A 27,801-nucleotide genomic window follows, 5' to 3' on the forward strand; every position below is an offset into this window, starting at 1 on the left:
CAAGGCAGGAGGATTGCTTGAGGCCAGGAGTTCAAGACCAGCCTGGGCACACAGTCAGACCCTGTCTCAAAATAAAATAAAATAAAATAAAATAATAAAGAGAATAAAATAAAGGTCAAAGTAAACTGCCTGAAGTTACATGATTACCTAGAAATACCTGTCATGATTGGATATAAACCACCATATAAACCAGGGGTTTGTAAACTTTTTCCAAAAAAGCCAAATAGTGGTTTGCAGCCCGTATAGTCTCTATCACAGATAGTCAATGCTGCCACTATAGCACAAAAGCAGCCATAGATAATACGTAAATAAAAGGGTGGAACTGTGTTCCAATAAAACCTTATTTACAAAAATAGGCAGTGGGTTGAATTAGGTTCATAGGCCAGAGTTTGCAGACCCCTGCCCTAGACCTTTAGATTACTAGTCTAGTGTACTTTTCCATTACTTTATGGTTACCACCTATTTTCAGGATAGTATTTTAGCATTAAACTTAATAGTATTAACTGTCAGAGAAAAGATAAATCAGGAATAATTTGTAGAAGAACCATGAATACAGTAAGATATTATACAAATATTAGTATTCTGCTTTTTCCACTTTTACAGCTTCTATTATAAAACTCTCTCTTAATCCTTCCTTTCTTCCTTTCTCTTCTAATAAAAGATTGGGCCTAGAAGTAAACACTCTTCTATCTCTCCAAAAAGTACTCAAAACAAATCTGTAGAATATTATTCTAAAGAAAGTAGTGGACATTCCATAAGACACCAGAATGAGCAAACTTAACAATATCCTTTAAAAATGGTAAGCAATGTGAAACTTCTGAACCTAACTTGTATGAGCATGTTTTACAGGGGATGGAGGGAACAACATTAAGCAACTAGTTTATTCTCAATCTGAAAGAACAGAGTGATTATCAGTTTTCTCATTACAGAATCCATATAATATGCTATGGTGGTAAAGACACTAGACTTGGAATTGAAAGACCTAATTTGGAATTCTTCCTCTGGTACTTACTTTGTGGCCTAGTAACCTACATATGAGGAGTTGCTGTGAGGATTAAGACAAATTATTTTAAAATTCCTAGCATCATAAGCATTGATTGTTGCTGCATTTGAAAATATAAACTTCTTAATGAAGTTCTCTTCTATATTTTTAATAAACTACAATATGATACAATATTCTATAACAGTACAATATCATTTATAAAACATCTAAAATATCTATTGCTAAAGTATAAAGCACTTTTTTGTCAAGGAGCTAAAAGTTCTTAAAACATATTCTCTCATTTAAAACCATAATATTCCTTTGAAATTAAAACAAACCAGAATTTATTGAGTGATATGTGCTAGGTATTTTATACATATCAACTCATTTAACCTTCACAACAACCTTGAGAAGAAACAGGCTTAGTTAAATGAAATGACTTGTCCAAGGAACACAGCTTCTAAGTGGCAGCAGATCTTGGGATACCCAGGTTACACTGAATATAACCTGTCATTATTTATTTTCATTATTTAACACTGTTTCTTCAGTTTTTTGACTTGGGGTCCACAAAAATCAAAGTGCCTCATATATGGTCAAAGAATAATTACTTTCAGTGTGGTACAAGGCAAACTAGATTAAATTACATCCAAATAACATACTAATTTAAAGACAATCCCTGATTAATCTACTGTTGGTCTCAAAAATATATTGGTAAATAGAGCAAAACCAGTCTACTTACCACTAGTTAAATAAATTAGGGTATTCCCAAGTTAAGCTTTAGATGTCCAAAGAAACAAATGTAGAATTTTGATTAGACAGAAAAATAAACCAAAGAACAAATTTCCTCAAACTCTAATGGTATACTAATAAACGTAAGAACATTTCTAAACCTCCTAGCAGGTTTCATGCCTGAAAGCCCTTCCAGAAAGCAGATTTCCTCCTCAATGATTTTTTCTCATGAGATTTATAGAAATTATCCCAAAAAGAAATTGGTGATTCTAGTGCTTTTGAAGAACTAAAACTCAGTAGATTAGAAGTTTTTAAATCCTGACTTTAAATATAACATATAAAGTAAGGGAATAAAAGTATACAAAATACTTTGTAAATCTACGACCTTCCTTCCACTTTGTTTAAACCAGTATGGTCCTTGAGAGTAGGAGCCTTTTTTTTTTCCCTTGCTAAAATAAAATAAACTTCAATTCCACCCTGTGTTGCTTACCTGTTGCACAGTATGCTGAGAGCTCCATGTGGACTACAGTCACATGGCTGACAGAGTCCAGAAGTGTAATTTGGGTAAAAGCCCTCTTTGCAGGTTTCACAGTGAAGCCCCTGATAACCTGGCTGACACTCACACTGTCCTGTGGTCTGGTTGCAGCGATTCACATCCAGGCTTCCAATCACAGAGCAGTTACATACATATTCTGCAAAGGAAAGAAGGAAAGAGACATTACCAACTAAGATTTAATGCCCTCTTAATAAAATGAACTCTATTTTATTTTTCTTAATGAGTTTTCATGACAACTTTGTAAGGATAGATAAAATTAACTCTAGTTTAAATTTACTTTCTATCCTGTTTAGCTTATTTAAATCAAGAAACATATGGAGAATATAAATTATGTAGAGAGAGAGTGTGTGTGTGTATGTATGTATTATTAGTTTTTCTGAATTACATGCCACCAAAGGCAGGTTTATCTACGTAACACTAAGGAAACATGTTGGAAATGACAACATGTTAAATAATAAATAATCCCATTGTAGAGCAGCAAAAGCCTAAGGCCCAGATGATTAACTTTGGTAACCTATTTAAGGTCACACGAGATTGTGCTATAGCTAGAATCATAAGCTAATATGCTCTGCCCAGGAAGAAATTAATGAAGAGGTCTTTTCCTCTCAGAGACCCCGTCCTCTACGAAAGATGCTGTTTCTCTTTCTCTTCTACCTATTAAACCTCCACTCCTAAACTTAAAAAAAAAAAAAAAAAAGAAATTAATGGAGAATTGAAACTTTAAGGAAATGATGAACAATAAATCCAGAGGAGAAAGTTTACAGGTTCATCCTGGTTTGTGAGTTAAAACCAATCACAATTTGAATGTCTTTCCCAAATTAAAATATTTGGAAAATAAACATTTCTTTTAAATATATTTCAAACAGTTCTCTGTTGTTTGCTTCACTTTTTTCACTTTTCAAAAGCAATGTTTTGATTTTTAGTTTTTGTGAGTACATAGCAGGTGTATAAGGTGTGTATATTTATGGGGTACCTGAGATATTCTGACACTGGTATGCAACGTGTAATAATTACATAGGGGTAAATGGGATATCCATCACCTCAAGCATTTATCCTTTGTGTTACAAACAATCCAGTTATACTCTTTTAGTTATTTTAACATGTACAATTAAATTATCATTAATTATTAAATTATTCACCATAGTCACTCTGTTGTGCTACCAAATACTAGGTCTTATTCATTCTTTCTATTTTTTTTTTGTACCCATTAACTATCCCCACTTCCTCCCCACCACACACCTGCCTACTACTCTTCGCAGTCAGACAGTTCTTTGGATAAAAAATATTTAGAAGCCCTTAGTTTCAGCCTTCTAATGCAAAGATTCATTTAAAGGTCAGTTAGGATTTGTTTTTTTGCTACTGCTTCTATTCATTTTATCAAAAGGAAAGTGTTATCAACATAGTTTGATACAGTATTCACAGATGACTTTGCATTAACATATTTATTCTAGCAATAGGTACCAATCGAAAAGAGCTATGATCCTACCCTTAAAAGGTCCTGAGAAATTTATGGTACAAATTATAGTTCTAAATAGGTAAGGCACTATATAAAATGGCACTGTACCAATAAAGTTTAGCTTGGAAAAAAAAGTCTTTAATATTATTTCTGATTATTTCAAAAAGCTATGAGACAACTGCAAATCCAGAGTCTTACATAGAAAGCTATAAAGGGGTTTGTGTCTCTATTCTAGAAAAGGAAATTAAGCTTCAAAATTCTTTATATAATTACAAGAAGCTTATTTATTCACACAAGTCAAAATAAAAGATTGCTCAAAGAAATTCCCACTTGGCCAAATCTATACCTCCCACACTTCTGCAGTTCCTAACCTTTGGTATCACCATTTCCCTGCTCTTCAGAGCTCTTCTAGTTCGTAAAGATAACAAATAACAAATAAATAGGCCAGGTGTAGTGGCTCATGCCTGTAATCCTAGCACTTTGGGAGGCCAAGGTAGGCAGATTGCTTGAGCTTAGGAGTTTGAGATCAGCCTGGGCAACATGGTTGCCCACCTCTACAAAAAAAATACAAAAATTAGCTGGGTGGCGTGGCATGCACCTGTAGTCCTGGCTACTCTGGAGGCTGAGGTGGGAGGATCACCTGAGCCTGGGAGGCTGAGGTTACAGTGAGCGAAGATCTTGCCACTGCACCCCAGCCTGGGTGACACAGTGAGACCTGTCTCAAAAAATAAATAAATAAATAAAGTAAAATAAATAAATAAATATTGACAGCTTATTTATTTTATGTCTGTTTCAAACTTGGGTGGTAAATTAGTTACAAAACCCAAAGGAAAGTTCAGATTTCTTCAGCCTCAAGCTTAGGAAAGGAACCAGCTTCCCATTACAATCAAGATTCTTATTTTCACTAGGCTATATAAGCATGACATTTCTTTGACGGAGTTACATGTTTTCACATATCTACTTTTTGTATATGTGTGTTGTGGTTTTTGTAAATAACAAAGCCACGTTCAGTGGTCTGTAAACCTGCCAATGACAACTTCATGACAAGACCTTCACTCCACCAGAAATGACCAGAACACTTAAAATAACATTTTTCTTCTGAAATCTGGCAGAAATTCAACTTATATCCAACTCCTCCTGCTGGATCTATTTTATCACAAGTTAAACTAATCAAATTATGTTGGTGTCAGCAGAACTAGCTCAAGAAAAAATGAAAATACTAAAAAAAAAAAAATCTATAATAAATACTATGAATTTTATTATTTCCTTACTAAGAAATTTCCATCTGAAAACTGAGTCAGTGTTCCCAAGGAGTAAGATTAGCAATATTTTTTAAAGAATTCAATTGAATCTAAGAACTCAGATATAAACACTTAATATTTTTCCCAGTTAAGTTCTAATGGATAAACTTTCAATACTAACCAAGTTCACTAGTTATTATTTCTATAGTCAGTCTAATATCTTCGTTATTCCCTGAACATACTCTGGTTAGTCTTGTCTCTGAACCTTTGCTTATTCTGTGTATCTTGGAATGCTCTTTTTCATATATTTAAACCTATTCTCTATTTTAAGAATCAACTGAAACTCACTTCTCCATTAACTCTAACTGTACTGCCCCTATTATGAATCAGTAAGAATAGCTACTACCTAAACCTCTCAAATGACAACAGTTTGAAGAGGCAGTAAGGCAAAGCAGTTAGAGCACAGATTGTAGAAGTAGATGGCTAAGATTTAAATCCTGCTCTCTCGCTAACTTTATCACCTTAGGCAAGTTAATTAACCTCTGTGTGCCTTCATTTTTTCTTCTGTAAACAGGGCATGATAATAGGACCTCTAACACTCAGCCCCAATACTTAAGCTGGAAGTGGTTTGGAATACTGCGATAATTAATACAACAGCTGGAAAAAAGTAGAAAGTGATATCAGATAAAATAATAAATGCAATTCAGATGTTAGATTAACAGGCCACAGCTTCATTATACCCTGAGGATAAAATCTAAAAGGCTGATAATGGGTTTAGTACCATAGCAGCTTTTAATAATGTCTGGAAAACAGAATTAGTGTCCTGTTATGCAGAAATCCATGTTGTGGGTCATCCAAGCAGACAATAAGAGGATATTCTATTCATACTAGGCTCCACTCATTAACAATATATGTGCCTAAAAATACAGTGGTAAAAACAGAAGGATTTAGGATGTATGTTCAGAGAAGATGAAAAATGAACATTTCTTTATTATTCATCCTTGGTACTGGGCCAGGCACGGTGCCTTACCTCTGTAATCTCAGTCAGCACTTTGGGAGGATGAGGCGGGCGGATCAAGGGATCGAGACCATTCTGGCCAATATAGTGAAACCTCATCTCTACCAAAAATACAAAAATTAGCTGGATGTAGTGGCAGGCACCTGTAGTCCCAGCTACTCGGGAGGCTGAGGCAGGAGAATTGCTTGAACCCAAGAGGCGGAGGTTGCAGTGAGCCGAGATTGCGCCACTGTACTCCGGCCTGGCAACAGAGAGAGACTCTGTCTCAAAAAAAAAAAAAAAAAAAAAAGCTGGCAATATGAAAAAAGAAGGAAGTTTCAATTGATAGAAGCAATGCGAAGGACCAAAGACAAGAGAAAGTGCTGACTTTTCAATGAGTTAGAATCTTAGACACCCAAGTAGCACAAAGGAGTCTGCAACATGATTAATGGCAAGTCACCAGTGTCGATGTTAATAGGAATGAAACAATATGAAGAGGACACCAAACGCTAATTACAGACAAGTGTGAATAAGATGCCAAAAAGCTCACTCAATTGCTTAAAAGTAAATATGGAATAAACTCTTTGTCATGTGAGTGGCAGGTTTCCTTTCATGCCCTTTAATTCTTTATAAAACTCTGTAGAGAAATAGAGAAGGGTAATGTAAATGTTCTCAGAGAGAGCATAATCTGGCAACATTTTTTCCTTTTGTTGTCTGGCTTCTGAAGAACAATAAAATATAGTGATTTTCACCCTGAAGAAGAATAAGAAACTAAAATCTGTGCCAAACTGCTTTAAGTATTTGAAAATAGAAATATAAAGTCCCAGAGAAAATAAAATGCTGCACTTTTTCAAACATTCCAAAAGCCAAGAGATGAAAAAATTTTAGCACTAAAAGAAAGAGAGTATTTTGTTTACAAATCCCCTAAGTTCCCCTGCCACCTACCCCTACCTGCCCTGCCCTTTGTCCACAAACATTTGCCCTGGTAAGAGATTATCTACTTGAACATACTGAAGACCTTTTCTAGGCCTCTCATATACCTGGTAGACTCCCTCTTCATCCAACTTTTAATCATCTCATAAAGAATATTTGGTGTGTGCTGGTATTCAGCTTGTTTGCATTAATGATAGCAGTTTTTGAAAAATACTAATTGTGACTGTATGTCCTAATGAATGTGTCCTCTCTCTGTATGTCTCTTTTTGAAGTCCTTTCTGAGTGCTAAAATTAACTGTAATGCTCAGTTTGGTACAATTGCGTGTTAAACTTTAAAGATAAAAAAACATAAAAACAGTAAAATGAAAATTTGCATAACAAAATGAAAAAACTATGTCCTCAGTCATGATGCAAATCTCCTAGAACAAAGAAATGTTACACTGACAACAATACTGTTGCTAAACTAAAATGATTACAAAATTATTGCATTTAAACACAGATACTGGAAAACTACTTGTAGCTATAACTAATACAGAGCACTCACAGGAATCTGGTTCAGGAAGACAAACTGAAATTTCATCTATATAGCCTTTTGCAAAATTGCATAAATACCTTTCCAAAACTCAATTTCTGACTCCTTTGCATTAATTCAACAATTTCACTCTTGTTTTTTTCCTCCTTTTATTGTTAACACGGAATACCTATTTGTGCAATACAGAGTGATATTTCTTTTTTTTTTTTTTTTAAGAGACAGTCTCACTCTGCTGCCCAGGCTGGAGTGCAGGGGCGCAATCTCAGCTCACTGCAGCCTCCGCCTCCCGGGTTCTAGTAAATAGCCTCAGCCTCCTGAGTAGCTGAGATTACAGGTGCATGCTGCCATGTCCAGCTAATTTCTTGAATTTTAGTAGAGACGGGGCTTCACCGTGTTGCCCAGGCTGGTCTCGAACTCCTGAGCTCAGGCACTCCACCTGTCTCGGCCTCCTAAAGTGCTAGGATTATAGGTGTGAGCCACCACACTCCACCACAGAGTGATAGTTCAATACATGCATGCAATGTGTAATGATCAAATCAGACTAAATAGCATACCCATTACCTCAGACACTGATCGTTTCATTGTACTGTAAATATTCAAAATTCTCTCTTCTAACTTTTTGAAAACATAAATTACAGCTAATCATATTCACCCTATTGTGCTACAGAACACCAGTACTCATTTAGTACTATCCAGCTATAATTTTGTATACATTAACGAATCGCTTCCCATCCTTCCTTCTCACCTACTCTTCATGGCTTCTAATACCTACAGTTCTACTCTTTACTTCCATGAGTTCGAAATTTTTTTTATCTCACACATATGAGTAAGAACATGCAGTATTTATCTTTCTGTGCCTTATTTTAGTTAACATAACCTCCAGCTTCATCCATATTTCCACAAATAACAGGATTTCATTCTTTTTTATGGCTGCATAGCAGCAATGCAGGGGAATTTTGAGGGAGTAATGAAACCATTTTGTATCTTGATTATGTACATATCAAAACTAATAGAACTACTGCACATCAAATGAATAAATTTCTTTATATATAAATTTTTAAATATGCAAAAAAAAATTTAAGCAACGACGTTTTACTAGACTCAATTTTTAAAATTTTGCTAGAAGGATGCCTTTGTGTCCCATAAGCAACTGTTTCAACTGAGCTGTGGCACTGAAGTCCACAGGGGACCCAACTAATGATTAAGGCTTTTTCAAAGTGACTGTTACACTTACAATAGCAGGAAGTGATTAATGCTTCAGCTAATTATTGCATAAGGAGTTGTGGAACATTTTAGTATTTAAAATACTATTTCACTTAAAAGAAGTACAATCTTTTCTTTTCCCTTTGGCTCCAACTTAAGTATTAGGTTGCAACTGCTCCTATGTACAATGAAGGAGAAGAGGAAAAAAATGAAAGATAAAGATGTCTAGGATCACTATGCTTTTTCCACATGCAATTGTTTGTTTCCTTTTGAGAGTCATCATTAAAAACCCTACTCTGTTTAAATAGAGACCAGGAAAATGCATGTAAATATACCTTTCAATCTATCTAATCTATCCAACATAGAACTTCACCCATTTTCACAAGCACAGGATTGGATCCACGAAAATTACATCTTTCCTGATTTTCAAATTGAAAAGAAAAGAAAAAATGATTGTCAAAATCAAGAGTAGGAATACACAATTCAAACCTCTGCATGTACATCAAATGATTCTTTTAAAAAAACCAACAAACTGGCTGGATGCAGTGGCTCACACCTGTAATCTCAGCACTTTGCGAGGCTAAGGCGGGCAGATCACTGGAGGTCAGGAATTCAAGACCAGCCTGGCCAACATGGCAAAATCCCTTCTCTACCGAAAATATAAAAATTAGTCGGGCATGGTGGCATGCACCTGTCATCCCAGCTACTCTGGAGGCTGAGACAGGAGAACTGCTTGAACCCAGGAGGCAGAAGTTGCAGTGAGATAAGATGGTGCCACTGCACTCCAATCCAGGTGACAGAGCAAGGCCCTATCTTCAAAACAAACAAACCCCAAAAACCAACAAACTATATTATCTTGACTACAGGCCTGATTTCCTAAGTATATAGTGTATTTCAAAATGTACTTTTTATTAGGACCATATTTCATGTTTTAGGTTTGAAGAAAAGGAATCTCAGAAAAGCCTAATTCTAGGGAAAAGGAATTATCAACATGAGAGTTTTTGTTTTGAGAGGCAGAGTTTTACTCTAGAGTAACATTAATACTCAAATTACATTTCACATTTATATTATGCCAAGGTGTGGCCACAAATCTTTGAAAACCTAGGAAACTTAATATTAAAGCTGATGAATTTCTTTAGTTAAATCAGACTTTGTAGAGATGTGCAGTATTAAAGCCATTACTTTTCAAGAAAAGCTTTAACCTTTGTTCCAAAATAAAAATGTATCAATTAAAATTCCCAGTAACAATTTACTAGAGCAAAACATTTCTTCAGCTTTATGGTAGACATATGAAATAAACGGAGCAACATAACCCAGGTTTTGTAGAAAATTTTCCGTCCCATATTTAAAAACCATGTTGTTAGTGCTTGTCCCTGGCTCTCTACCAGTTTTCCACAATTCAAAGATAATTCATCTAATTAATGAGACAAGATGACATGTTCTGGAAAAGGTTGTAAAGGCTAGTTTTTACTACTAATAACAAAGATGATATTACCAGCTATTAAGCATATACTACACATATATCAGACATCACACTAGAACTGTACACAAATGGTCTCCTTTAGTGTTCACCACAGTCCTGTGATGCAGGTACCTTAAGCGAGGAATCTGAGTTTCAGATAGATGAAACAAATCATACAAGTAACCAGTACTGGAGAAGAGATTAAAACCCAAACTGAGTTAACTCCAAAGTCCATGTCTTTTCACTCTGAGAAGCCAAACAATCAGAGAGACCCAGACCACCTTAAAATCCAACTTTGCTGCTAATTAATCAGCTCTAGGACCTTCATTGAGTCTGTTTGGAGTTTCAGTGTCTCAATGTATAAAATGTAGATAATTCTTTTCATCTATCATGAAAAATAATTAAAGGTCAAATTACATATGGTGAAATATATTGTTTTTGGTTTACAAAAACTTTTTTTTAATTGAGCCACTGGTGTATCTAGTAATACTAATAAGTAAATCAGAAGGCAATTTCCTTTGAAAATTTTGAATGTATATGTTATGTTTTAAGGGAAAATCATGGGTTTTAAATTGCTCAATGATGGAAAATTTTCTCATAGTTCTCCAAAGTTCTCATAGTGCCTTAGCACAGTAGTGATCAATAAATAGCTACAAATATCCGTTCAACTTTGATTCCATTTTATAAAATAAAATTAGAACTGGTCAATTTAAAAGACAAAGATCTTCAAGATTCAATAAAACCCCACAAAATCTAGCTACAAACAGGTTATAAAAGACATGAAACAGAATTATACATAAAGGTTGAAAGTAACTGAATGGAAAAAGATAAACCAGGTAAATAACGCCCAAAAGAAAACTCATATAGATAGTTATATTAATTAATATGAGATAAAATAGATGTTTAGGAAAAAAAAAAAAAAAAAAGCATTATAAGAGGACAAGAGGTCTGGTCACTATATAATAACAAAATGCACAATTCATTTAAAATATATAGTTCTAAATTAGATATATGTCTAATAATATAGTCTCAAAATACATAAGGCAAAATGACAGCAAATATATTTAATACTGTTATTTCTGAGGATGAAGTGAGATAAAAAATGTGACAGTATAAGAATAGGATATTTACTGTTATCTCCCCAGATGTCCCACTTTTCTTGAAATGTAGAAAATGTTCTCAGAAATTAATATCAGAAACGAGATGTGACAATAAATGCTCTAAAGTAACGGAGTGGGGAAAATTAGGAATTAGACTTGGTTAAACTATAGCTTTTTACAATTTTCTGGCAGAAGGGACTTTCTTTTAACACAGAATTGGAATAATTCAACAAGTTTCCTGAAGTCATAAAAAAGGTAGAAGAAAGAAAGAAGTCTAGTCTAGATTATAGAAAAATATTTAATATATAGGATCATGTACTAAAATACTTTCCTTATTAGCATTCTGAACACCTTATTCTCTAAGTTTTTTTCAGGTGTTTTTGTTTTTTTTTTTGAGAAGGAGTCTCACTCTGTTGCCCAGGCTGGAGTGCCATGGTACAATCTCAGCTTGCTGCAACCCCTGCCTCCCAGGTTCAAGCAATTCTCCTGTCTCAGCCTCCCGAGTAGCTGGGACTACAGGCATGCACCACCATGCCAGCTAATTTTTGTATCTTTAGTAGAGACGGGGTTTCACCATGTTGGGCAGGCTGGTCTCAAACTCCTGACCTCAAATGATCTGCCTGCCTCAACCTCCCAAAGTGCTGGAATTATAGCTGTGAGCCACTGTGCCCAGCCTCCAAAAGTTCTTTGTATCTTCCACTATGTATCCTCTCCCATGTTCCTAGAGCATTGCTAGAGAAAGTTACAATATAAAGACCTGGCCTGTTAAAGGTTTTACTTTCACTAAGTCCCTAGAACTGCTTCTAAATTCTTAGATTTATCTTACTGTTTCCATATCCATTGCCGGCATTGGCTATTCCAAGCTGCTCTTTAGGTCTTCCATCCCATTGTACAACCAGCAAATGATTCCAACTTCATGGAACCTGAGACCTTATTTCTTTTTCTCTCTTCCTCCCTTTTCCCAACAACTTAACCTTCCCTCCAGTTCCAGGCTAGCCAGCTCCTTCCAAGACCAAACAATCCTTCCAATTGTGCCCTTTATCACATCCTCTCCCAGAGCTCTTTCCAGGACTCTACTCTGCCCACTCCCACTGTCCACCTCCTTCAGCCTTTTCAATCTTTCACTTTTTACAGAATTTACCTTCAAATATGCAATGTGTCTCTCACAATTCTGTTTAGTCTCCTGTTCCATTTAACTAGCATTTATTTTCTAAATAAAATTTCTCAAGCAAAAATACAGACTGCCTCCTTTTTTTCACCACATGTTTTCTTCTTAATGCTCTGTGATCTTTTCTAAACTCTATTAAAAATGCTTTCTCAAAAGTTACTAACCCAAAACAAAACAAGAGTCTTCTCAGGCTATATTCTGCTTAACCATTTGCAGCATTTGACATACTGATACCCCTTCCTTTCTGAAACTCTTTCTTTGGTTTCCATGTCATTGGATAAATCAATGAGCATTTATTGAGGATTTTACTATGATCAAGTTCTCTCCTTATCCTTCCACTTCCACATGGCAGATCATTAGGGTTCCCAATGAATCTATGAAGAGGCAAGTCTCAGCTACTCCAGTCATCCCCAAACATATGTGTGATGCCATTTTAGATCCTCCAGCTGTAGCCAATCTACCAATACAGCCAGAGTAAGCCCAAGAGAGACCAGGAGGATATTTTTGGAGTAATTTTACGTACAAAATTAACATGTGTATGACCTTTATGTTAAAAACTACAAAATATAATAAAAGAAACAAAAGACCTAAAAATATAGAGACATGTAATGTAAACAATTAGATCTATAGATTTAATAAATCCCAATCAAAATCCCAGAAGGATTTTTTGTAGATATTAACAAATTGAATCTCAATCTTAAATATATATGAAAAAGCAAAGAAACCTCAATAGCCAAATAAGAACAAAGCTGGAGGACTCACTATAATTGATTTCAATACCTACTATAAAACTATAGTAATCAAGACACTGTATTATTGGCAAAAAGAAAAAAGAAAAAAACAGACACAAAGACCAATCAAACAGAAGAGAGCCCAGAAATAAACACTCAGAAATACCTAACAAATTTAATTTTTGTTAAGATAAAAAGGCAATTCAATGGAGAAAGGATGCTTTTTTTAAAAAATAAATGGTCTTGGTACAGTTGGACATCTGCAAACAAAATATTAAAACGACATAAACTCACATCTTACATAAAAATTAACTTGATGAGATGTGGTGGCTCACACCTGTAATCCCAACACTTCGGGAGGCTGAAGCAGGTGTTCACCAGAGGTCAGGAGTCGGAGACCAGCCTGACCAACAAGGTGAAGTGGCAGGCACCTGTAGTCCCAGCTACTTGGGAGGCTGCGACAGGAGAATTGCTTGCACTTAGGGGATGGAGGCTGCAGTGGGCGGAAATCACACCACTGCACTCCAGCCTGGATGATGGAATGACACTCTGTCTCAAAAAAAAAAAAAAAATGGACTCAATGTGGATCATAGCCCTAAATGGAAAATGTAAACCTATGACACTTCTAGAAGAAACCACAGGAGAAAATATGATTGACCTTGCATCAGGCAAAGAACTTACAAATAAAACACCGAAAGTGAAATCCATAAAAGAAAAATTTACAAGTTGGACTTTATTAAAATGAAATACTTTGTTATTCAAAAGACTGCTACGAGAATAAAAACACAGCCATATACTAAGAAAATACTTGCAAATCACATTTCTGTCAAAGCACTTGCATCAAGAATATATAATGAACTCTCAAAATTCAACAATAAGGAAATAAACAATGCCATTTAAAATGGAGAAAAGATCTGGAAACTTCACCAAATATATATATATATAACAAATAAACACTTGAAAAGGTACTCAGTGTCTTTATTAGGAAAATACAAATTAAAACCAAAATGACATACTACCACACATCTAATATTCAACATAGTATTGCAAGTTCTGGCCAAAGCAATCAGGCAAGAAAAAGAAATAAAAGGTATTCAATTAGGAAAAGAGGAAGTCTCTATTTGCAGATGACGTGATTGTATATTTAGAAGACCCCATTGTCTCAGCCCAAAATCTCCTTAAGCTGATAAGCAACTTCAGCAAAGTCTTAGGATACAAAATCAATGTGCAAAAATCACAAGCATTCCTATACAACAATAACAGAGTAACAGACAGCCAAATCATGAGCGAACTCCCATTCACAACTGCTACAAAGAGAATAAAATACCTAGAAATAAAACTAACAAGGGATATGAAGGACCTCATCAAGAAGAACTACAAACCACTGCTCAAGGAAATAAGAGAGGACACAAACAGATGGAAAAACATTCCATGCTCATGGTTAGGAAGAATCAGTATTGTGAAAATGGCCATACTGCCCAAAGTAATTTATAGATTCAGTGCTATCCCCATCAAGCTACCATTGACCTTCTTCACAGAACTGGAAAAAAAACACCTTAAACTTCATATGGAAACAAAAGAGAGCCTGCATAGCCCAGACAATCCTAAGCAAAAAGAACAAAGCTGGAGGCATCACACTACCTGACTTCAAACTATACTACAAGGCTACAGTAATCAAAACAGCTTGGTACTGGTACCAAAACAGAGATATAGACCAATGGAACAGAACAGAGGCCTCAGAAGTAATGTCACACATCTACAACCATCTGATCTTTGACAAAACTGACAAAAACAAGCAAAGGGGAAAGGATTCTCTATTTAATAAATGGCGCTGGGAAAACTGGCTAGCCATCCGCAGAAAGCTGAAACTGGACCCCTTCCTTACACCTTATACAAAAATTAACTCCAGATGGATTAAAGATTTAAACATAAGATCTAACACCATAAAAACCCTAGGAGAAAATCTATGCAAAACCATTCAGGACATAGGTGTAGGAGAAATACCTAACATAGATGATGGGGGAATGGATGCAGCAAACCACCATGGCATGTGTATACCTATGTTACAATCCTGCACAATCTGCACATGTACCCCAAAACTTAAAGTATAATAATAATAAAGAATGGTAAATTTCAAGAAACTGGCAATACCAAATACCACAATGCTGAGGAATTAGAACTCTAGTATATTGTTGATGGGAATTCTTGAAAAATAATTTAGCAGTTTCTTTTTTTCTTCTTTTTCTTTTTTTTAAGAGACAGGGTCTCACTTTGTCACCCTGGCTGGAGTGCAATGGTATAACCATAGCTCACTGTAACCTCAAACACCTGAGCTCAGGGAATCTTCCTGCTTCAGCCTCCTGAGAAGTAGGGCTACAGGCACACACCATCATGCTTGGCTAATTTTTAAATTTTGTGCAGAGACAGGGGTCTTGCTATCTTGCCCAGGCTGCTCTGAAACTCCTGGCTTCAAGTGATCCTCCCTCCTTAGCCTCTCAAAGTGCTAGGATTACAGGCGTGAGCCACCACACCGGGCCAGCAGTTTCTTATAAAGTTAAATGTATCCCTACCATATGACCCAATAACTCTGCTCCCAGGTATCTACCCAAGATAAATGAAAACTGAGTTCACACATAGGTGTAATTGAATGTTTACGGCAGCTTTATTTGTAATCACCAAACATTGGAAATAACCCAAATGTCCTTCGACTGGTGAATGGCTAAACAAACTGTGGTCCTTTTTACATCATATATGGGAATATTTTTACATGTCAGAATCTATGTCTAATCTATTAAGTTGATCTAGTCTGGCTGGATGCAGTGGGTCACACCTGTAATCCCAGCACTTTGTGTGGCCAAGGCAGGAGGATCACTTGAGCCCAGGAGTTAAATAGTAGCCTGGGCAACATAGTGAAACCCCATCTTTCCAAATTAAAAAATTTAAAAAATTACTTGAGCATGGTGGCTCAAACCTGCGGTTCTAGCTATTTAGGAGGCTAAAGTGAGAGGATGACTTAAGCCTGGGAGGTCAAGGCTGCTGTGACCCATGAGCATGCCACTTTACTCCAGCCTGGGCAACAGATATCCACACAGGCATTCTGGATATCCACATAGGCATTTTGAGATCCTGTCTCAAAAAAAAAAAAGACTTACATCAGCATACAAAAGACTTTTAATATCTGCATCTTTATAATATGTTCCACTAATATATTATTCTTCTTTACATTTTTTAGTTGTTCATATTTATGTTTCCACCTAAACTTTACTACCATATTTCCTCCAAAAATATTCCTATTGTAATTTCCCCAGTAATTCCACTTATCCTAAAAATTAATGTATCAAGAACTGGCAGCTTTACAATATTCAATTTTCAGCCAGGCACGGTGGCTCTTGCCTGCATTCCCAGCACTTTGGGAGGCCAAGGCAGGCAGATCATTTGAGTCCACAAGTTCGGCCTAGGCAACATGACAAAGCCCCATCTCTACAAAAAAAAAATCAATTTTCCTGTCTATGAGCACTGATATGTGTCTCTACTTATTCAGTCTTCTTTTATGTCAATGAAATTTTATAACTTAAAAATATGTATATGAGTTTCATACATATCTTGTTAAGATTATTCCTAAACTTTTTATCATTAGTGGTGGTGGTGGCAGTAGTGGTTAAAAGTGTGATTTTTTTTTCCCATTGTATCTTCTTTTCTTTTTTTTTTTGTTTTGTTTTTTTTGTTTTGTTTTGTTTTTTTTGAGATGGAGTTTCACTCATGTTACCCAGGCTGGAGTGCAATGGCGCGATCTCGGCTCATCGCAACCTCCGCCTCCTGGGTTCAGGCAATTCTCCTGAGTAGCTGGGATTACAGGCATGCACCACCATGCCCAGCTAATTTTTTGTATTTTTAGTAGAGACGGGGTTTCACCATGTTGACCAGGATGGTCTCGATCTCTTGACCTCGTGATCCACCCGCCTCGGCCTCCCAAAGTGCTGGGATTACATGCTTGAGCCACCGCACCCGGCCCCCATTGTATATTCTAATCAATATTAGTAATCAATTAGATTTTTTAGGATATCCACACAGGCATTTTGATGAATTCTCTTATTGTTTCTAATGGTTTTCCCCTTGATTCTCTCTTCAGTGAGATTTCTATTTTTAAGTTACATGAGATTGTCCATTAAAGGTCACATCTTATCTGGCTAATAATATATATAATTCTGGGTTTCCTCCACAACAGCTTGTGATAAAATACACCAAACTGTTTCACACAACTGCTTATATTAATCCCTAGGTAAGCCTTATTACTAATTATAATAAAGAATAATTATCATTTACTATGACCTACGATGTCCCAGACATCGTTGCACATTTTACTTGCATCAACACTTAGCTTTACAACAACCTTGCAAGGGTAGAGACGAGACTGCAAGTCTCACTTTATTAAGAGGAAAACTAAAACTTAGAGAAGCTAAGTGCTTTTCCAAGATCAGAGTTAGCGGGCAAGTGGTTGAGACAATATTCACATCCAGGTTTATCTTACATCAATACCCTTCCTCATTTCACTTCACCTCACCACCACTTCTTCCTTTAAAAGAAGCGGAGGAGATAAGAGGCAAAAAGAAGAAATTCTACCTAGTAATATTAAATGCAGTTGTGTTTTCTCTTTTCTTTGTGTGTGTGTGTGTGTGTGCATGTGCGTGCACGCCCAGGCTGCAGTGCAGTGGCGTGATCACAACTCACTGCAGCTTCAACTGCTCTGCCTCAGGTTATCCTCCCACCTCAGCTTTCCAAGTACCTAGGACTACAGGTGTGCACCACTGTGCCGGCCTAATTTTTTAAAAAAATTTTTATAGAGACGGGGTGTCATCATGTTGCCCAGGCTGGTTTTGAACTCCTGTGCTCAAGCAATCCACCCACCTCAGCCTCCAAATTGCTGGTTCATAGGCCAGAGCCACTGCATCTGGCTTTTTTTTTTCCAATCGGTTTTTCCGTAAGCAAGTGACATAAAATCAAACGATTACCAAATGGTGTATGGTAGGAGGGAAGCAGTTGGCCAAGCTACAAACTAAATTCTCAATTGGCAATACCTTGCATTTGTTTTCAGCTGGTACACTTAACATATGTGTTCAAAGCCAAAGACACAATCATGAGTTAGTATTTATCTATTTTATTCAAATGCACTCTCATAACTAAAACAATACTGCTAATTAGTATTTCAAGTATCTCTCTAAAAGAAATGTACTAATTTGGGATCAAGCATTCAGGATATGGACTATCCTAAACTATCAAACTGCTATTTGAACCGCAGGAAAACACCTATCTTTTTGTGCCACCACTTTTCCATTAGTATACATTTTTCAAAGTTTTGAAAAAACTAATTTTGCCATTTGTTAAGAGTTAACTGCTTATGTTTTGAGAGTGTATTTTATTTTTTGTACCCATTAACCATCTCCCCCTTCCCTCTACTCCCCCTCCGACTACCCTTCCCAGACTCTGGCAAACATCTTTCTATTCTCTATCTCCATGAGTTCAATTGTTTTGATTTTTAGATCCCACAAATAAGTGAGAATATGCAATATTTGACTTTCTGTGCCTGGCTTATTTCACTTAACATAATAACCTCTAGTTCCATCCATCTTGTTAACAAATGACAGGATCTTATTTTTTTTTTTAATGGATGAATAGTACTCCATTGTGTATATATGACACATTTTCTTTATCCATTAGTCTGCTGATGGATACTTATGTTGCTTCCAAATCTTGGCTATTATGAACAGTGTTGCAACCAACATGGGAGTGCAAATATCTCTTCGATATACTGATTTCCTTTCTTTTGAGAACATATCCAGCAGTGAGACTGATGGATTGTATTGTAGCTCTATTTTTAGTTTACTGAGGAACCTCTAAACTGCTCTCCATAGTGGTTGTACTAATTTATCCTCCCATCAATACTATACAAGATTTCCCTTTCCTCCGCATTCTCACCAGCATTTATTATTGTCTGACTTTTGTGGGGGGAGGTTGTTTGTTTTTCTGAGACAGAGTCTAGCTCTGTCGTCTAGGTTGGAAGGCAGTGGCACAATCTCAGCTCACTGCTACCTCCACCTCCTGGGTTCAAGCGATTCTCGTGTCTCAGCCTCCCAAATATCTGGGATTACATTTGTGCACCACCATATCTGGATAATTTTTTGTATTTCAGTAAAGAGGGGGTTTTGCCATGTTGGCCAGGCTGGTCTCAAACTCTTGGCCTGAAGTGATACACCTGCCTTGGCCTCCCAAAGTGTGGGGATTACAGGTGTAAGCCACTGCATTCAGTCTGACTTTGTATTTTTAAATAGTCTGTCTTCATGTTCACTAGTTCTTCTGCTTGATCAATTCTACTATTAAGAGACTCTGGCCGGTGCAATGGCTCACGTCTGTAATTCCAGCACTTTGGGAGGCTGAGGCGGGCAGATCACCTGAAGTGAGAAGTTCGAGACCAGCCTGGCCAACATGGTGAAACCCCGGTCTCTACTAAAAACACAAAAATTAGCCAGGTGTGGTGGCAAGTGCTTGTAATCCCAGCCACTCAGGAGGCTGAAGCAGGAGAATCACCTGAACCTGGGAGGCGGAGGTTGCAGCGAGCTGAGATTGTGCCACTGCACTCCAGCCTGGGCAACAGTAAGACTCTGTCTCAAGAGATTCCGATGCATTCTTCAGCATGTCAGCTACATTTCCAACTCTAAAATTTCTGTTGATTCTTTTTACTTATTTCGATTTATGTTAAATTTCTCTAACAGAATTCTGAATTACTTCTCTGTTTTATCTGGAATTTCTTTGAGTTTCCTCAAAACAGCTATTTTGAATTCTCTGTTTGAAAGGTCATATATCTGTTTCTCCAGGATTGGTCCCTGGTGTCTTATTAGTTCATCTGATGAGGTCATGTTTTCCTGAATGGCGTTGATGTTTGTGAATGTTCACTGGTGTCTAGGCATTAAAGAGTTAGGTATTTACTGTAGTCCTCACAGTCTGGGCTTGTGTGTGCCTCTCCTTCTTGGGAAGGCTCTCCAGGTATTCACAGCGACTTGGGCCCCAAATGCAGCAATGCTGTGGTTTTTACAGACTTATACAGGCTGTATAAGTCTGTATACGTTTTTACGGACTTATACAAGCTGTACAAGTCTGTATTGGTGGTCCTGGATAAGATCTGGAAGAATTCTGTGGATTACCAGGCAGAAACTCTTATTCTTTACCTTTACTATCTCCCAAATGAAGTCTCTTTTCCTGTGCTGAGCCACCTAAAACTGAGGGTGTGGTAACACATGCAGCCCTGTGGCCACCACCACTGGGACTGCACTGGGTCAGAACTGAAGCCACCACGGCACTGCATCTCGCCTAAGCCCCTTCCCTTAAGGGCGGCAAGCTCCCCTAGACCCTGGATGTTATCCAGAGATGCTGTCTGGGAGTCAGGAATAGAAGTTAAAAATCTTAGCAGTTTACCTGATGTTATATTTTACTGTGACTAAGCTGGCATTTGCACCACAATACAAAGTCCTTCTCAGTCTTCCCCCGCTTTCCACAGGCACAGAAGCCTCTTCCTGTGGCCACCACCACCACTGGTTCTGCCAGGCCACTGCCGATGTTCACTTAAAGTCCAAGGGCTCTTCCGTCAGCTTGTGGTGATTGCTGCCAGGCCTGGGACTCTGTTTTCAGGATGGCGGGCTCCCCTATGGCCAAGGGCAGGTCCAGAAATGCTGTCTAAGAGCCTAGGCCTAGAGTTAGGGACCCTAAGAGCCCATTTATTGCTCTATCCTACTATAACTGAGCTGGGCCGAGCGCGGTGGCTCAAGCCTGTAATCCCAGCACTTTGGGAGGCCGAGGCGGGTGGATCACAAGGTCAAGAGATCGAGACCATCCTGGTCAACATGGTGAAACCCCGTCTCTACTAAAAATACAAAAAAATTAGCTGGGCATGGTGGCGCGTGCCTGTAATGCCAGCTACTCAGGAGGCTGAGGCAGGAGAATTGCCTGAACCCAGGAGGCGGAGGTTGCGGTGAGCCGAGATCGTGCCATTGCACTCCAGCCTGGGTAACAAGAGCGAAACTCCGTCTCAAAAAAAAAAAAAAAAAAAAAAAAAAAATATATATATATATATATATATATATATGTAACTGAGCTGGTACCTAAGGTGCCAAGCCCCCTTTACTTTTCCCTCTGCTTTTCTCAAACAGAAGGAATCTTTCACCATAGCCACCATAGCTAGAAATGTGCTGGGTCACCTCTGAAGCCAGTAGGTGATGAATGCTGCCAGGACTTGAAGGCAGCAGATTCCCTTTTGGTTCAGGGTGTATCTAGAAATGTTGCCCAGGATCTAGGTCCTGGAATGGAGGCCTCACAGCTCTGCTTGATGCCCTATACTACTGTAGTTGAGCTGGTATCCAAGAATCAAGACAAAGTCCTCTTTACTCTTTGCCTCCTCTCCTTAAGCAAAAGGAAGTCACTTTTGTTGCTGCGAGATGAATTGCCTGGGGTTAGGGGAGGGATGGCACAAGACAAGAATGCATTTGATTCTGTCAGGCCATTATCAAATTTAGAATGTATTAATACTAAAGGAATTAACCAAATACTGCCTGTAAGGCTTGAAAGCGTATTCTATCTTAGTTACCATATAGCTATTAATATAGAGTTGCTATTATCTTGGTAACTGCTCTGGAATTTACATGGACTTTTTGATTTACAGCATTATCACAGTATCCGGAGTCCAAGGGGAGGTAGAGGCAAGGAGAGCGAACACAGAAACTGAATTTGAATAACCTGAAATCTGGCTCCAGGCCACAGTAGAAGGAGATCAGCTTATGAAGCAAACGGACTTGGGTGAAAACCAGAATCCATTGTTTATAGCTCTGCAATCTCAAAGTTCATGTCCTCTTTGTAAAGACTTTTCATAAAATTAGGGTAATGAATCTTATAAGAATGTTTCCAGAATTAGAAGATACAAGACAAAACAACAACAACAAGCAACAACAACAAAAAAAACCCCTATGATAGTGGCCTTTCTCTACCCTACATTTTTATTATAAGCAATCTGTTTGGCAAAGTAGCATACTTGGATGTTACTACCGATTGCAAAAATTTAAAAAGGGATTATCAGAGGTCTATTAATTAATTCAAAATACCCCAAATAATTCATTAATGCCCAACTAAGGCTTAATCTTACAGGCAATATAACAGAAAACATAAAAAGAAAATAACTTCAATTCAAACACTGTCAATTGCTTCTGAGGTTGGGACCAGATTTGCTTTACTGTCTTTGTTTACAGAGAGGCCAGCTGAGCAACTTAAAGGCTAGAACTGTTTGTTCATTGTAATGCCTGGAAAATTCATTCAGCAAAAACTAGTACAAAGATAACAAAATGAAAGGTCAATTTAAAAATGCTATCCTAAAGTGTGTAGTGATATAACCTAGGAACTATTTACCAATACTCAAAAAAGGGAAGATTGGTTCCATGTTTCGTAGTTTCACATTCATCCCCAACCAATCTTTACACACACACACACACACACACACACACACACACACATATTTGAGACAGGGTCTTGCTCTGTCACCCAGGCTGGAGTGCAGTGGGATGATTATGGTCCACTGTAGATCACCCAGCCTCAGGCCATCCTCCCACCTCAGCCTCTCCAGTAGCTGGGACTACAGGAGCATGCCACCATGCCCAGCTAATGCTATTTTTTGGAGAGAAGAGATCTTGTTATGTTAACCAGGCTGGTCTCAAACTCCTGGGCCCAAGTGATCCTCCCACCTCAGCTTCCAAATTGCTGGGATTACAGGCATGAGCCACAGCACCTGGCCCTTACATATATTATTAAATGAGTATTTTGTAGATTACTAGGAATAAATATATATTTGCTTACAAAGTTATGCCATACTATTTTGGGAAAATACATGGGGCATATGGGGAAGAGTGAGTAGAGAAAATTTACTTGTTATGGTTGCAGTAAAGACTAATAGGGAGGAACCGGAGAATATACATATTAGAAAGGTATATTAGGGCCCTGAACTCCAGTCTAAAGAGTCTGCATTTCATCCTACATGGAATGATTCTCCAAAGAAGGTCCCAGTACCATCAGCCTCAAAATCACCCGGAGAGCACAGTAACACATTCATTCCTGGGTCCCATCCTAGACCAACTGAAAGAAATCTCTGGTGTAGGTCTCAGGAAATCTCAGGAATATGCATGTTTACATAGTTCAAAATTCATTCTTATTTACCCAAAAAGTTGGCCATATGCCAAAGGGAATGAAATGGTTTGGCTCTGTGTCCCCAACCAAATCTTATCTCGAATTGGAATCCTCATAATCTCCATGTGTTGAGGGAGGGACCAGATGGGAGGTGATTGGATCATAAGAGAGGTTTTCCTCATGCTGTTCCAGTGACAGTGAGTTCTCACTAGATCTGATGGTTTTATAAGACAGTTTTCCCTGCTCTTGCTAGCTCTTTCCTGCCACCATGTGAAGAAGGTCTTTGCTTCCCCTTCACCTTCCACCATGTTTGTAAGTTTCCTGAGGCCTCCCCAGGCATGTGGAACTGTGAGTCAATTAAACCTCATTTCTTTATAAATTACCCAGTCTCAAGCAGTTATTTATAGCAGTGTGAAAACTGGCAATGTGAAGTCTGGGCAACATGGTGAAACCTTGTCTCTACTAAAAATACAAAAAAGTAGCCAGGTGTGATAGCACACACCTGTAGTCCCAGCTACTCGGGAGCCTGAGGTGGAAGAATCATCTAAGCCTGGGAAGTTGAGGCTGCAGTGAGCCATGACTGTGCCACTGCACTCCAGCCTGGGCAACAGGAGCGAGACCCTGCTTCAAAAAAAAAAACACACACACAAACAAACAAAACACACACAAGGAAAAAAAATTAAAAATAAAATAAAATCCAGGTACAAATAAAAATAAAAAATTGACAAGGAAACTATAAGATAGTTACAACCTTTGCCATAGAGAGGATAAAGTAAGAAAATAGAGGCACAGAGAAATTAATTTTCCCAAAGTCAGATGGTCATGAACATCTTTCAGAGAAGTGTGAGGAAAGGACTAGAGAAGGGAGACTAGGGGAAACAGGTTTATTGATGAATTATTGTAGCAATTTGACAGGAGAATATGAATTTGGGCAGAGTCATTAGTAAAGGCTGCTTCTTCAAACATACAGATGGCACAGTAAGTAGGGTCTAGCTGTTATTATACACTGAAATTAAGTCTGCTTGCTTTCTGAATAAATAATCACTCTAAGGTAGAAAATGTACCTATTTGTCTACAGTGCTAGAAGTTTAACAGATTTGCAGTTAAGAAGCAAGTAAAACAGCTGAGACTTGAGTCATGACAAAGGACATTTTTAAATGACTAGTTTTTTCTTTTGGAAGTAAAGGGGGTTATCTTACTTTGTGTGCCCTATCTAATCCTCTTACTCCTCAAAACTTGATGACAAATTCTTTCCACTCTCAGGCCACACTTCACTATTACCAAACACTTATACAGTATAAACACTGTTCCACAATGCAAGCTGTGAAGTTCTTTGCTTTATCATCATGACTAAGCATTTGAGTCATATTCAAAAAGAAGGGCATAGAAGAGAAGAAATCCCTCTTCTAACTCCACTGATCATTCCTGCTATTGTACACACCATTAGTGGAACTCAGCCACCTCCTTGCCAACACATATACGTCATGCATACTCTAAGATCCTCAAAAGAAAACTGATGTTCAGAAGTCACAATACTAAAACAGATTTGGAGGCTTCATTTTTTAAATGCAATTTTGGAAGCACCAAGATGTTAAAGACTTTGTTCAAGGCTGCAAGCAATGAAGATATAGAATTGCATTCCATGTTCCTGACATACTCCTAACCTGCTAATCATAATGTTTCACATCAACATCATACTCTTGCACACTCCTTCAGAGAAAAATACAAAACACAACCCTCAACCTTCCTCTAATCATTGCTTAGATGTTAACAATCTTAGATATTCCCAGGGACCAGTGGTCAATAATATATCAAAAAAGAAAGAATTTGGCTCCCTCCTCCCCTCCTGAAGTAATAGTCTTAGAGAAGCAGGCAATGTTAGATAAAATATCTAAGGGAAACAGACTACGGCTAAGTGATATCTATTTCTATACTAGCAGAATTTAACAATTCTTTCTACTTCGCTTCTTATTTCATACATCCCATTCACTACTTTCTGTACCATTAAAAGCTATCACTACAGTGTTGGTGGAACTATAAAATGGTACAGCCACTATGAAAACCAGCATGGCAGTTTACCAAAAAATTAAAACTAGAACTACCATATATGATCCAACAATCTCACTTATGGGTTTATATCCAAAAGAACTAAAAGCAGGGCCTCAAAGAGATACACGCACAACCACGTTCATAGCAGCACTATTCACAATACTCAAGAGGTGGAAGCAACCCAAATGTCTATTGATGGATAAATGGATAAAAAAAAATGTGGCATACACACACACACACACACACACACACACACACACACACACACACACAATGGAATATTATTCAGCCCTAAAAATGAAGGAAATTCTGTCACATGCTACAACATGGAGAAACCTTGAGGTCACTGTGTTAAGTGAAATAAACTAGTCACAAAACAACAAATACTCTATGATTCCACTTATGAAGTATCTAAAGTAGTCAAATTCACAGAAACAGAACGGAATGATAGTAAAGTAACCAAGGGCTTTGGAGAAAGGGGAAAGGGAGTTGAAGAAATTTTTGTTTAATGGATACAGAGTTTCAAATTTGCAAGATGAAAAAGTTCTGGAAATCTGTTTCACAACAATGTGAATATACTTAAACTGTACACTTAAAAATGGTTACAATGGTAAGCCTTGTTTGTTTAAGCCATAATTTTAAAAGGAGAAAGGGAGCTATCATGATACAGTAAGCTGGCAGGCATTCCTTACTTCCCTAACTAGAGGCTAGTGAATCTTAACGTGCTGGAAGTTAAGGATATGATTATCTGCTCCATCACTACCTCCTTTTTAAAGATAACTAAAGCTAGGAGTAGTATACCAATCTTTAAACTCAAGTGAACTAGAATCCAAACATTGGCTCTAACACTTCCCTGTGAGCCTCAGCTCCCTCACCTGTACAAAGGTGGGTATTAAATGAAACAATGTAGCATAGTACTTGACACACAGTTTTCCTTCCCTTTCAACTGTCTGGGATGGTTCATTTTATAGCCAAAGCCCTGTCTTGATTGGCATGGTAAACAGAGTGACTATCTGAACAAAAGAGAAACAGGTGAATTTTTAATAAAATAATTTGTTAAATATATATATAATCTAATTTAGATCAATTCCTGAGAAATGCTGAAATTAAGCCAACTATCCACTGAAGTGATTCTACTGTATGTTTTAATGCTTTCCCTCAAAAAAAAAATAAATCCAATTTTAAGCAGAGAATGGTTACAGATTTATATAATCATCTAAAAGAGGCCACTCCTGGAATAGCAAATCTCTAATACATTCCTGGCTGAAATATAAACTTGCATAACCTCTTCAGAAAACAATGTGCATATTCTACAACCTAGCAGTGCCTTGCAACTCCAAGTATGGTCCATGGATCTGCATCACCTGGGAATTTGTGAGAAATACAGATTCTCAGGCCCACCTGAGAACAACTGATTCAGAACCTGCAGTACAGTAAGGTATTCAGGTAATTTCTATGCACATTAATTGAGAAGCATTGCTCTAGGGAAACTCTCCTATGGGTGAAGAAGAAAATATGTGCAATGTTGTTCATTGCAGCATTACTTGAAAAAGCAAAACATGTAGAATCGGCCGGGCACAGTGGCTCACACCTGTAATCTCAGCACTTTGGGACACCTAGGCGGGCAAATCACGAGGTCAAGAGATTGAGACCATCCTGGCCGACATGGTGAAACCCTGTCTCTACTAAAAATACAAAAAATTAGCTGGGTGTGGTGGTGCATGCCTATAGTCCCAGCTACTTGGGAGGCTGAGGCAGGAGAATCACTTGAACCTGGAAGGTGGAGGCTGCAGTAAGCCAATATCTTGCCACTGCACTCCAGCCTGGTGACAGAGTGAGACTCCGTCTCAAAAAAAAAAAAAAAAAAAGGAAAATCAGCTCAAATGACTATCAATAAGAAAAATTGTGGACTATTCATACAGTGGGACACTATACAGCAAACTCAATAAAGTAGAATTACATGAACAATATAAATAAATCTCAAAAAATGATGTTTAAAAATGCATGGTAAGAGTTCATTATGCAAAATATGAAACATGAAAACAACACCGTGTGTGTGTATGTGTGAACATTTTTAAAGGCATGGCACCAAATTCAGGATAATAGTTACATCTGAGTAGGGAAGGAAGAAAAAGAGATTTTAAAAAAGAACACCTGGAGACGATGATCATATTTAATACTTTATTTCAAAAATGAAAACAATCCAAAGCAAATACAGGAGAAAATTCAGATATGACAAAGCTGGGAGGCAGGTATACAGAAGAGATGTTCACTATATTACTTCTTATACTTTTCAGAAAACTTGATATATTTCACAATTTTTAAAATGAAGAATAAGTTTCTCCCCCTTGGTTAGCATTTCTCATGAACAAATATCATCATATTCAACCTTTTACTACAGAAATAAACATCTATGCAGCTGGGCACGGTGGCTCACGCCTTTAATC

The 27,801-nt window shown here is 37.5% G+C and overlaps 1 protein-coding gene and 1 long non-coding RNA gene across 3 annotated transcripts in view; both read right to left on the reverse strand.

The window, feature by feature from the left end:
* MEGF9 (multiple EGF like domains 9) overlaps positions 1-27,801 on the reverse strand; it is a 109,028-nt gene that overhangs the window by 53,269 nt on the left and 27,958 nt on the right. For both annotated transcript variants that reach the window (XM_032251445.1, XM_032251444.1), the window contains exon 2: positions 2,202-2,403. In XM_032251445.1, the coding sequence (XP_032107336.1) occupies positions 2,202-2,403 (202 nt within the window). The remainder of the gene's footprint in view (positions 1-2,201; positions 2,404-27,801) is intronic.
* On the reverse strand, positions 4,421-26,957 carry LOC116532368. Its single transcript, XR_004260842.1, has 3 exons — positions 26,934-26,957; positions 18,525-18,527; positions 4,421-5,856 (listed from the first exon to the last, which is right to left on the reverse strand). It is a non-coding gene; the product is annotated as an uncharacterized LOC116532368 (long non-coding RNA).

The sequence above is a fragment of the Sapajus apella genome, unplaced genomic scaffold (assembly GCF_009761245.1).
Source record: "Sapajus apella isolate SASKATOON/1434 unplaced genomic scaffold, GSC_monkey_1.0 scaffold76, whole genome shotgun sequence".
Taxonomy (NCBI): Eukaryota; Metazoa; Chordata; class Mammalia; order Primates; family Cebidae; genus Sapajus; species Sapajus apella.